This window comes from Drosophila eugracilis, unplaced genomic scaffold (genome assembly GCF_018153835.1).
Source record: "Drosophila eugracilis isolate 14026-0451.02 unplaced genomic scaffold, ASM1815383v1 contig_1825, whole genome shotgun sequence".
NCBI classification, from domain to species: domain Eukaryota; kingdom Metazoa; phylum Arthropoda; class Insecta; order Diptera; family Drosophilidae; genus Drosophila; species Drosophila eugracilis.
This window is the reverse complement of record NW_024572672.1, coordinates 684,970-696,454: the sequence shown is the minus strand read 5'-3', so window position 1 is coordinate 696,454 and position 11,485 is coordinate 684,970. Positions and strand designations below refer to the sequence as shown.

At 40.7% G+C, this 11,485-nt stretch overlaps 3 protein-coding genes across 9 annotated transcripts; 2 read left to right on the top strand and 1 right to left on the bottom strand.

Annotated features, from left to right (window-relative positions):
- Nucleotides 1-38: 38 nt before the first annotated feature.
- Nucleotides 39-4,824, top strand: LOC108117354. 3 transcript variants are annotated; one of them, XM_017229731.2, is made up of 4 exons: nucleotides 39-211; nucleotides 436-1,307; nucleotides 1,479-1,648; nucleotides 1,761-4,824. In XM_017229731.2, exons 2-4 carry the CDS (start codon nucleotides 870-872, stop codon nucleotides 2,743-2,745), a joined length of 1,593 nt encoding a protein of 530 aa, XP_017085220.1. In that variant the 5' UTR covers nucleotides 39-211; nucleotides 436-869; the 3' UTR covers nucleotides 2,746-4,824. The 3 variants fall into 3 exon arrangements, with proteins under 3 accessions (XP_017085220.1, XP_017085219.1, XP_017085218.1); XM_017229730.2 differs by having other exon boundaries at nucleotides 39-257; XM_017229729.2 differs by having other exon boundaries at nucleotides 39-346.
- On the bottom strand, nucleotides 4,821-6,184 carry LOC108117359. The gene is made up of 2 exons (XM_017229737.1): nucleotides 6,053-6,184; nucleotides 4,821-5,711 (listed from the first exon to the last, which is right to left on the bottom strand). The coding sequence occupies exons 1-2, from the start codon at nucleotides 6,083-6,085 to the stop codon at nucleotides 4,962-4,964; spliced, it is 783 nt and encodes a 260-aa protein (XP_017085226.1). The 5' UTR covers nucleotides 6,086-6,184; the 3' UTR covers nucleotides 4,821-4,961.
- A 2,452-nt stretch (nucleotides 6,185-8,636) lies between these two features.
- LOC108117378 (eukaryotic translation initiation factor 4E1) lies at nucleotides 8,637-11,417 on the top strand. Of its 5 annotated transcripts, none has more exons than XM_017229769.1 (6): nucleotides 8,637-8,821; nucleotides 9,785-10,106; nucleotides 10,194-10,567; nucleotides 10,631-10,730; nucleotides 10,866-10,953; nucleotides 11,013-11,417. In XM_017229769.1, the coding sequence occupies exons 2-6, from the start codon at nucleotides 10,050-10,052 to the stop codon at nucleotides 11,174-11,176; spliced, it is 783 nt and encodes a 260-aa protein (XP_017085258.1). In that variant the 5' UTR covers nucleotides 8,637-8,821; nucleotides 9,785-10,049; the 3' UTR covers nucleotides 11,177-11,417. The 5 variants fall into 5 exon arrangements, with proteins under 5 accessions (XP_017085258.1, XP_017085256.1, XP_017085260.1 ...); XM_017229767.1 differs by having other exon boundaries at nucleotides 9,558-10,106; XM_017229768.2 differs by lacking the exon at nucleotides 8,637-8,821 and adding an exon at nucleotides 9,266-9,395 and having other exon boundaries at nucleotides 9,558-10,106.
- The last annotated feature ends 68 nt before the right edge of the window (nucleotides 11,418-11,485 follow it).

The following is an 11,485-nucleotide window of genomic DNA, read 5'->3' as shown; positions in this document are numbered from 1 at the left end:
GTAATTTGGCAACGCCACACGTTTCGTTTACCTTTATCTGGCCACACTGGTACACATTAGTTTTTTGTTTATGTTGGGACGTCGGAAAAATCGGCTGTTTTTCCCGTGTGTCCGTCTGCCATGAAAAGCTGCTAAAAAGCTAAATATAAAAATCAGCGCAGCGCATACGTTTGGCTGGCTGCATTGTTTTCCCATTTTAATGGGAAATTATGTGAGTGCGAGTCAGAAAAACGCATCTTGTGTGTATATGTATATAAGTATGTAACTGCGCCCGTTTGTTTGTGTGTGTTTTGTGTGCATGGTGCAATGGAAAAGTGATTATTATAAATGAAAATCGGTGAAATGTGTAAGTGTGGCACCGCAAACGCTTTGAACATTTCCATTTCCATGTTTTCACCTCGTCTTTTCTTTTCTTCTTTCTCCTTCCCCTTGCAGCAAACAACTCCCACTTGTACGTGTGTAAGGCAGAAGGGTGTTTTGCATTTGTGTGTGTGCCAGATAAAAGACTTTGAAATTTCTGGAGGATATTAGTGTCAACAGGGGGGATATAATACGCAATAGCCCCTAATATGCAGGCAAGTCCATTAATTACGCGAAAGGTCAAAAGTTAGGCACGCAGCCAGGATCCAAGGAGCAAATAATAATGTTGTAAGAAGACGGCAAACCCGTAAGAGCGATAGAGAGAGCAGGTGTTTTGGTGTGAGTGCGTGGTAGAACAAAGAGGACGAAAAACACGGCCGCAAGACAAATTCGCCGTAAGGCGAATTCAAGCGTAAACCAGAAACTGAAAGAAAGAAAAACAAAAAAGGATATTTTATAGAAACTGATTTATCTAAAGACTGCTACATTGCTACATAAAATCCAACGCCATGTCTGCGGCTGAACTAGAGGCAGAGTCTACTGCCCAGGAGCAGCAGCCCCAACAACAACAGCAGACGCACGGCAATGAAGCAAATACAAACACTGCCATCGATGAAAATGCAACCACAACAAATAGCTACAACAATAATTTGGATATGGAAACCCAGCTACAGATGCACCAGGATCCGCAACAACAGGAGATCGAGGGCAATAGCAACAATGGAATCACAGGACTCGGTATTAGCCTGATGAACTCTTCACCACCGCCGCACAGTTACCGGCATTCGCGGGCCTATCGCCACTTCAAGAACCCGCCGCAACCCCACATGTGCATCCGCACCACCACGGAATCCGGCGAAGAACTGTTCATCAATGTCCTCAGCTGGACCCGCATTGTGATACCACAGGAGCCTAGCGATCCCATTCCCCTCTACGGCGGCATGCGGGTGAGTTCTTATTAGATAAATGGTCCTAAAAGATATCTTATTAGTTGTTTTACACCATTCATCTTTTCTAAATAAAGGATGTTAACTTCAAATTTATTCAAACCTTATATTATATTTTAGTATAAGTATTAAGTAAATAGTATAAATAAAAACTATATATTTTCATTTCAGGTACCGCCTGGTAGTCCACGCAGTCCCCCAATTGTTTTTGCTGTAATGGCTAATCCGGAGGTTCTTAAGGATTCAGGTCGTCACAGCAAAGATCCCGAAGAGCGACGAGCCATGGTTGAGCTTATGTGCGATTTTGTGGAGGCTATGAACCCAGGCGTGAAACTAGTCAGGTATTAATAATAATTCCAAAAACAATAAAGTAAAATAGCTGACCAGATTATGTAATGCTATATATAATAATATATTTATTTTAATCTATTAATATTTTATTTCTACCCACAGAAACGCCGTAATACTCAAGGATCGCGACATCTCAGGCGAGCTAAAGGACGTGTGGAATGCCGTGCAGGCGCAGCGTGATCGTGAACGGGAAGAACAGATGATACAACAGCGCCAGCAGCAGCATTTCCAGAACGTCACCACGCAGCAAATGTTCCCCAAATCGCCAGATGCAGCGCGGGCAGCTAGTGCTGGTGCTGCAATGAACGACATCAACTCGCTACCAGCTCAGCTATCTGAACCGCTCTTAGCAGAGCATGGAAACGGCAATGGAAACGGAAATGGCAATGGTATCACTCTGGCTGTGTTTGCCCAGCAACTGGACAACAAAGTGGCCAGTGAGCAAACGGAACAGCAGGCGGAACAATCATCATTGGAGGAAGCTTGCGTGGATCAAACGGATGCGGGTAACTCGTCGAATGGATCAGCAACTGTGTTGGACAATCAGATGATGGCGGTAGAGGCTGAACCCGAGGTAAAAGTTGCTCCCACGGCCGTTACCAATGGTTCCAGCACGCCTGCATCCAGCAACTCAAATGCCACAGCAACAGCCACATCCACTCCCAGTCCAACTCCAGCCCCCATTGTTGCTCCCGTTGTCACACCAACTCCTCCACCTGCTGCCCCCGCCAAGAAGGAGAAACTTGGAGGCTTCTTGCCCAACGGCTGTATCTTCCCGCGCTTCAAGAACAACAAGCACAAGGACAAGGACAGCAGTCACAAAGAGGGTAAGAGCAAAGAGAAGACATTGCTCAATGCGCTGAAGAAGAGCAAAGAAAAGAAAGTGGCGCCCAGTGAGCAGCCGACAGAGAAGGCTACCGCCTCGGACAATGGAACCACGCAGTACGAGAAAAACTGCATCAACAATCTGGAATGTGAGGTGCAGAAATTGGATCTGAACAGCGGTAGTAATGGTGACAACAGCATGTTTATCAAGCTGAAAGTTTCGTCAGCCAATACCACAGCAGCGGCAGCGGCGGCAAAGTAGAGATAATCCTGAATTTACAGACACACAAAAATCTCGTAGGTAAGTGGAGGAGTTAGGACGAACGAGAGTAGGAGGCGGCACTAAACCAGTGAACAGAGTCACTGGGTCTGCACTTAGGGCTTAGAGTCGTGGATAGAGTCGTGTAGCTTATACAAGATTTATATATACAGAATATATATACACTCACACACCCGTTTACACCGTTGGTCAATTTTTTGGATAGCCACTCAGAACCAGGACTAGATGAACTAACAGTTGTGCCATGCTCCAGCTCATAGACATTTATAGACGACAGCGCTTCTCCCAGGATCTTCCCCGGCATTTAACTGACTAAATGATAAACGTATTTACATAGTTCAATATATGTATGATTCGCATACAGTTTGCCTTATATACAACAAGCCCAAGAGAGCGACAAGAACCTAGCAAGAACCAGTTGATAAAACACGTAAATTAATGTATTAAACAAATAATCGTCGAATGAAACTCATGCGCCAAACGAACATCCCAGCACTCAACCACACATCTTAGACTAACTACTAGCTCCATTCCCAAACAAAGGTCTTATCACTTCATCGTTAACCACCTACCCACCAGACATTTCCCCAATCCATATCCATATATCCATGCAAAAGTATTAAGAAAACATCGCAGATCCAAGTTTCCTAACCATGGATCAAATGATCTCCAAGCTTTGAAGTTGAGGGGCAGTACAACGGTAGGGGAGAGTTTTAAAACCGGCTCTATAGTGCCACAACTAACTTATGTACCTTAGTATACCCGAATGCGAAAATCAGTATACAGATCCGCAATGTCGCTATTATATTTTATTTTTTAAAGTTTAACTTTTAGTTCCTCCTATTTAGAATCGAAAGAAGGAACTTCTCCTTCTACTTTTATTTCTGTGCGTGCTTGTTGTGTTGTAATTGATACTGTTGGAATGTTTAACCTTTTAACCTGTGTTTATTCTTTGTGCTAACCCGATCCCTCCTCAACTTCAAACAAAAACCACTCACGAATCATCTATTATAGAGAGTAAACCACTAGAATTCGAATAATATATTCGGGAAACTCCACTTAACAAAAAAAAAAAAGGGAAAACAAAATGTTTCAACTGCAATATCGGACTGAACAATGCTGCCATATAAAAGTATACACATGTAATGACTTTGTATATAAAGTTAGCTACATATTTCCATTAAAAAAAAACAAACGAAATTTCAATTGTGATTCAATCGAAAATCTAATTTTGTTTCCACATCGAAGAATTTTTAGTGAAGTGAACTCAAAACAAATACACGACGTATACCGAATAAAATATAATTTTGTTTGCTAGGAAAACCTCAAATGACCGGTAATCCCAACAAGAAGGAAGTTTTCTTTTTGTTTATACATTTATTTCGTTTAAGGTGCCATACAGAGAGATTGTATGAGAATTAATCAAAATTGATTGTATCCAATTGGTATTATACTTAAGCCCAGAGTTTCCTTAATTTTGAGTTGGATTGAGTACCCCCCGAAAACCCTAAAGTCTATATATGCTAGTTTTTAACTGGTTGTAAATGAGAAATGCTCGTGTAAAATTAGTATTAAATTAAAGCACGAACACCCAACAACAGAAACAGCAACAAAACACAACACTATAATTACAAATTAAACTAGTTTAAGATTCAAGTCTTCTAAGCGAAGAGCAAAAAGCAATAATTTTACTTGAAAAGAGAAACCGAACGGGCAAGAAAAATTATAATGAAAATGCGTGTGGCGAGTTAATAGCAATAGGGGTAACATGGGAAAACTCTAGAAATTTTCATTGACTCTAAAAAAATATCCTTGATTATTTCATAAATTTTAACTTAGTAACTATTTTGCTTACTAATTTTACGAGAAAGATTTTATACTTATTGGATTATAGTAGACTTTGAAATATCTAGAGTTTTCTTGGAATTCCCCGGAAAAACTTCTACAACAAAAAAAAGGAAAGAAACAAACTTCTGCGAATGAAAAGCCAATACACAAAAAACACACATTTTTATATGTATATGTATGTAATAATAAAAGATCGTATTTGACAAAAGTGTAGTTGAAGCTGCGATTTATTTAGCGAAGGATTCAATAAATATGTGGAATGTATTGGCTACTTTCTACAGAACGACCTGTACAAGGCGATCCATGGATGCGATGGATCTCCCAAATCCGAAAGGATTCGGATTTAGAACCTATTCATCCTTGTTGTTGATGGCCCGCAGACGTTCCAGTTCGGCGCGCTCCTCCTTGTTGCGCAACAATGGGACATTGTAGTCGAAGGCGTAGAAGAATCCCTTGGGTTCACCGGTCTCCTCGGGTCCAGGAACATATGGTGGCTCCTCATGGACATAGGGTTGGTACTCGGGCTCAGCGGGCTGGTAACGACCCTCCTGCTGGTATTCGGCGGCATAAGGATCAGGATTGTGGCCAGCGGCAGCAGCCAGTTCACCCCAAAGCTTGAAATGCTCTTCCTCGGCCTTAAGGACAGCCGGAGTCTTGGTGGCCGGAAGCTTAAGATGTGCTGGACGGTTGTCCTCAACATGGAAACCGGTCTTATCCGCATAGTAGTTGGCCACAAAGTCACGACCATGTGGTTGGACATACTTGTACGATCCAGTCACCTTGCCAGTCTCGTCACGCTTCTCGTTCTTACCCTGGTTCCAGTCCCTGTAGCCATAGGCAAACTGACCCAAACCATCCTGGCCATGGTACTGATGGGCGTCGTAATGCTCCTCGACATAATCCTCAGGATGCTCGATCACACGGCCCATGTACACGAATTCTCCCTTCTCGTTGCGAGCCTCGGGCAGAGGATTCTCTCCGGTTTTTGGGGCATACTCGATGTCGCTAATGCCACGCAATTGGGCGGAGTTCAAAAACTGCTGAGCCTCCTCGGGGGTGATGTTGATCTTAAAGATGTTCTCGCCGCTGGCTAGGGTGGCCTAAAATGATATAACGAATATTAAAAATAATTAGCGAAAGTTAAGACAACCATAAAATTTGGGCCTTAAATTTTATGGCCAATTTAACACGCTACACAATTCTGGCGAGGAGATCACAAAAATATAAAGATGATGTCATATCATTGATTTAAGTCTCATCTCACATGTAACCTCGTATTTGCTTAATTTTTGCACATTGTATAACTTTAAGATTTGCACTTTGCGATCCGCACACAATTGACATTTATAATAGTCACAACCCGGATTTTAATTGAATGGTTCGAATCGATTCAAAGATGATCGTAAATATCAGCTTAATTATGCAAATTATCTGCATTTACCAGCAATAGGGCAGCCAAGATGAAGCACTTCATTATGGATTCCGATCGAATTGTGAGTTATATATCCAGATATGAAAACGTTTTCACTGTTCTGCAGTTGGCGGGCTACTAATAAACTGAATATCCATAGCCACTGCTTATATACTAACTTTCAACTCGGCCTGGGGTATTGTTGTTTTTTGCGTTTTGCATAAATCTGAATGAAGATGTGCTTGCTGGTTTTGTGTGTTTCACTGACCAGCAGACTGAGCTTCACCTGTCCGGTTTCTTACTCAGCTTTAGAATCTCATATCCCACAGCCAGTGGCGGCATTTTGAAGTTCATTATCAAACGTCGCTCAAATTCGCACTTCTCACACTCGGCTACGGATATATATTCACAGTGAGATTCAGATACAACTATGAAAACATCATTAATTGTATGTATGCCGCTTGGTCAATTAGTTATCTAATAGCTTTCTGGTCTACCCATCTTTTGTTGCCTCTTTTCAGAACCCTTTTCGACTCGATTCAAGTGCCATTTTCAGTGGTCATTGGCTGTCAGTGTCGAGAGTATCGTAAAGATACTTTTTTTTTGCCTCTCGAAAATCATTGGCTTGGCAGGCATATTTGGAAGTCTCAAATCTGGTTTGGATAATCTTATCTAGATGGTATTAGCATTTCAGTTCAGTTTTCTTAATAAATTCACAAGAAATCTACATCAGGTGGATTCCAAAATGTGAAGAAAATATGAAATATGTTTCACATTTTGCAAGAAAAGGTTAATTTTTAGAAGTTAGCCATAACAAAAAATGAGAGATAAGGTAATTCCAAGTCGAACCCTTTATTCTCAATCTTTTTACTCTAACCATTTGGCTATGATTTATTTACAATTAAGCATCTTTAAGCACCTCAATCACTTTTTACTTTTAATTAATGCAAAGTTGACTGCTTTGGGTTTAACTTTGGCTCCGGGTTTCCTGTAGATCGGCGGAAGTTTTTTGTTTAGACATGCGCCAAGCACTTGAAGTTCGATTTGAGTACTGCATAATTAGATGCGATGCGACTATAATAGAGGATGCGATGGGTAATCACATCACTCGTATAGAATAGGATAGGCGATCAAATGTCAGTTCAATAAGCCCGGACTCAAGTGTAATTAGAGACCAATGGATCTTGGGTGGGAAGGGTTTTCGGAGCATCGATCGATCGATCGTGCCAAACTCTTGAAAGCCGCTTATTAGGCGCTTTACAAGGGCAACTGCGCAGTTGTTAGTTTACAAAATGACTTAACTATTTAAATAATAAACACGCTTCACGTTCCAGGCTGGGCCAGTAAACATCTTCAATCTATACAACTATACTGCAACAGTCCATTTTGAAAGTCAAGCGTAACCAAAGCGCCACATCATCAAATCATCGGTAGTATCATCGCCATCATCATCCTCATAAGTAGGTATCACCATCATCATCATCTGTTGCCGAGCGTTTCCCACTGTCTGTTTTTTGGGATCTTTTTGCTATTTTTAACAGCAGACAAAGGCGAGCCAATCTCAAGAAAGAATTCTGTTGGTCCCAAATACTAAACAACGTTAGAAACAACTAAGGTTCTGGGTTATTTATGATTCACTAACAGGTTAGTCTATAGTTATGTGGCAATAAAAAACATAGTCCCTGACGTCCAAGTTCTAGCTAAACAATATTGTTACCTTGTCTTTTCATTCATTTATTATTTGTTATTTTCTGGCAATTTCTGGAATCCGCTTTAAAAATAAATAAACAAGCAAGAATCTTATTTTATGGAAAACTCATTGATTCATTCCTAAGTTTGTTATTTTGTTTATTGAATACCAATTTGATGATGATGATGCCAATGTCTAAATAAAAACGAAGACCTAATTTTCAGACAAAAATCAGGTTTACTGGGCCTCTCCGTCTTAAATTTTGGTTGATAATTATTTATAATACATTGTTATTTTTTCGACGCCTTAAAAAATTTGAAATAATTGCGTATGATAAATGAGGCTGACGTTGTTGCTGAATGGTGATCGTGCTGTGGGAAACAGATGAAATGTCAATTAAATTTGCATTTATATTTTCGATTGAAGCTCGTAGATTGGCTTTGGCATTCTAGTTAACTTCCTTATGTATTTTAAGATACTTAAAGAATTCTACCGTGTAACAATTTCATTTCATTCATAATATCTTAATCTGAACAATAAGAATGGAAAACCAAAACACTTCATTAAATTGGTTTAATTGCCGTAAAACTTGTTAAAGGTTGCTTTAAAGTTAAACGATAGGCATAAGAAAAGAAGAGAACATATTTTACTTTGTAATTTACCATGGCTAAAGGTCAATTTGACAACAAACAAAACATATTTATATGTTTATGTTTAAACGCGTTAAAATACCTTTTACATGTTTTTTATTTTCAACTTAAACTTAACTTAACTTATTTTACCATTAAATTTGTATTAAACTTGAATTATAACGGCAACTATTTGAATTTATTTGACGATGATGTTTCATAGCAGCCAGCCAACCATTGATAGTATTGGTCAGAGCTGTCACATCGACTAATCGATATCAGCAACTGGGGTCCATCACTAACTTTCCTTCTGGCTCTGGTCACATCGTCTGGCCATCAAAATCCCAAACTTAATTAAAAAATTAAATAATTCTAATAATAATTAAGCCCAGTAATAAGTACGCTGTGCGAGGGCGTAACCGAGATATTGGAACAAATCTGTAACCCATCAAAACCATGGTAGTGTTGGAGACGGAGAAGGTAAGGCAAGAAAACGGCGAGCCGCATGGTTTCGATTTCGATTTCTGCTGAGCCGTGGCAGGAACAACAAAATCAGGGTTGTTGCACAAGAGGGGGAGGCGACAGTCGAGCGGAAAAGTGTGCAGTTGGCGTGGCATCATCATCATTGTGTTCACCTATCTTTTTACGCTAAATTATCAGTCGTAATTTTGCGCACTATTATTACTAAATAATAATTGCTACTTGCACGCTGTTGTCTACGTCATATTTATTGTTCCCTCTCTGTCTGTCTTAATAAAGCTATCTCGCTTTCGCGGTCACTCGCGCTCTTTCCTCTCCTCTCGCATTTGCATACCACACGTTTTCACTGCTCTCTCTCTTTCTCTCACTTCTATTTCTCTCTTTGTGGCTGGAATTTGTCGCGAGTGTGTGTGGGTTTCTGTTTCTTTTGCTACATAAATAGGCGAAGCGAAGCAGAGAGACAAAAAAAGAATAAAAAGAAAAAAGAGTGAATTACTGCAATTAAAGCAGTCGCGAACAACAGTTAAATCATATTTTTGTCGGCCATTGCAGTCGCGAGCATCGCCAATAAACCGTTGGTTTTTCTTTCCTTCTCCACTTTCCACCTCCTCTCTCTGACGATTTTTCAGTTAAACGCGCCGCTGCTTTGAACTCGCACACGCAGTCTCGCAAAAAAAAAACTAAATTTACAACTCTTTAACTGGATTAAAAAACATCAATTCAATTCTTTCAACAGGCAATCTGTGTTTTTATGTCAAATACGTGCGCGTGTGTGTGTGTGCTGTAATTCCATCGCTACTTTCGATTCGGAGTTACCTAGGAACATTTGTTCGTTTTTTTTCTAGTAGTTCGCTTAAAAGTGAAACAGGATACTCCTCCACATACTCAATATACAATACTATACTCACACCCTTACTCAGTAACCAACAAGTTTAACGAGTTTTTTGTATTATCATTACTTAGTTTTTTGGTTAATAATACACAAGTGAAAAGCGAACTGCAGGGAAGAGATATCAAGAAACAATCCGAAATCCACACACACTCGAACAGAAATCAAAAGCTTCGCTCTCTTGCACACACACACGCACCACCACCACCACTACTATCACCAACACCACGAAAGAGAGAGCGGCAAGTGAATCACGGCGAATCCGAATCCTCTCCGGGACCGAAATCGAAAAAGAACTGATCCTACCATCAAACGCATCTAATAAACACGGCCGCCAACATGCAGAGCGATTTTCACAGAATGAAGAACTTTGCCAATCCTAAGTCCATGTTCAAAGTAATACTCTCAGTGCGCCTGTCGCTAAGCCAAGCTAATCTAATCTCTTGAATTCCTCCTCCGATCTCTTGATGTCTTCTCCCACAGACTAGCGCCCCCAGCAGCGAGCAAGGTCGCCCAGAACCACCGACTCCGGCTGCAGCTCCCGCTAAGGCAGAGGCTAAAGATGTTAAGGCCAAGGAAGATCCTCAGGAGGCTGGTGAACCAGCAGCAAACACTGCATCCACCAACGCTGCCGGCGACGATGCAGTACGCACCGAGCACCTATTTAAACACCCGCTCATGAACGTATGGACCCTGTGGTACCTCGAAAACGATCGATCCAAGTCCTGGGAGGACATGCAGAACGAAATTACCAGCTTCGATACCGTTGAGGACTTCTGGAGCCTTTATAACCACATTAAGCCGCCATCAGAGATCAAAGTGGGCAGTGATTACTCGCTCTTCAAGAAGAACATTCGGTAAGCTGGAGCCCTTTTACTTGTCAAGATAAACCTTAATAACTGCAATTCTTTGAAATTTAGGCCCATGTGGGAGGACGCTGCTAACAAACAGGGAGGTCGCTGGGTCATTACCCTTAACAAAAGCTCAAAAAGCGATCTAGATAACCTATGGCTCGATGTGGTAAGTGTACAGAAAAAATAAAACGTAAGAGGTAGTTTGTACAATATTATCTATTGTTAATTTACAAATGATCCAGAAATCTATTTTTGGTTTTCACAATAAAATATAGCGACTGACTCTGAATTTATTTTACAGTTGCTTTGTCTTATTGGGGAAGCTTTTGACCACTCCGATCAGATCTGTGGGGCTGTTGTAAACCTTCGAACCAAGAGCAACAAGATATGTAAGTTCACACCGATACTTCATTGGAACTCCTTTGTTTAACATTGCCTTGTGTTTTAGCCATCTGGACTGCCAACGGAAACAACGAGGAGGCCGCCCTGGAAATTGGCCATAAACTGCGCGATGCACTGCGTCTGGGACGCAACAACTCGCTGCAGTACCAGTTGCACAAGGACACGATGGTCAAGCAGGGCTCCAACGTCAAATCGATCTATACTTTGTAGGTTGTCGGACCACGTCCGCCATCCGATCTTAGTTTTGTTAGTTTATGTTGCTCTTATTTATGGTTATAAACAGCAGCAGCGATTGATCGTAACACCTGTCCAAGACCCGCGTAACGAAACCGAAATAGACCCCTTTGTTATCAAAAATCGGCTAACTTAAAATCAATCCGCTTTTTGTAGTCATTGTCAATAATGGATTTAACGGAAAAATATAATAATAAATACCTACATTAAAACCGGACATTAAATTGTCTTATTTCGTATGGAACATGTTTTTGACTACATATTTTATTGCCTTGTAAAGCATAT

Bases quoted from the DNA above. Each gene is read 5' to 3' on its own strand.
- LOC108117354 (XM_017229731.2), top strand. From the start codon at position 870: ATGTCTGCGGCTGAACTAGAGGCAGAGTCTACTGCCCAGGAGCAGCAG. The intron at 1,308-1,478 runs GTGAGTTCTTAT...TTTTCATTTCAG, and splicing joins CCCTCTACGGCGGCATGCGG to GTACCGCCTGGTAGTCCACG. The intron at 1,649-1,760 runs GTATTAATAATA...TTCTACCCACAG, and splicing joins CCAGGCGTGAAACTAGTCAG to AAACGCCGTAATACTCAAGG.
- LOC108117359 (XM_017229737.1), bottom strand. From the start codon at position 6,085: ATGAAGTGCTTCATCTTGGCTGCCCTATTGCTG. The intron at 5,712-6,052 runs GTAAATGCAGAT...ATATCATTTTAG, and splicing joins TCTTGGCTGCCCTATTGCTG to GCCACCCTAGCCAGCGGCGA.
- LOC108117378 (XM_017229769.1), top strand. From the start codon at position 10,050: ATGCAGAGCGATTTTCACAGAATGAAGAACTTTGCCAATCCTAAGTCC. The intron at 10,107-10,193 runs GTAATACTCTCA...CTTCTCCCACAG, and splicing joins ATCCTAAGTCCATGTTCAAA to ACTAGCGCCCCCAGCAGCGA. The intron at 10,568-10,630 runs GTAAGCTGGAGC...TTTGAAATTTAG, and splicing joins CTCTTCAAGAAGAACATTCG to GCCCATGTGGGAGGACGCTG.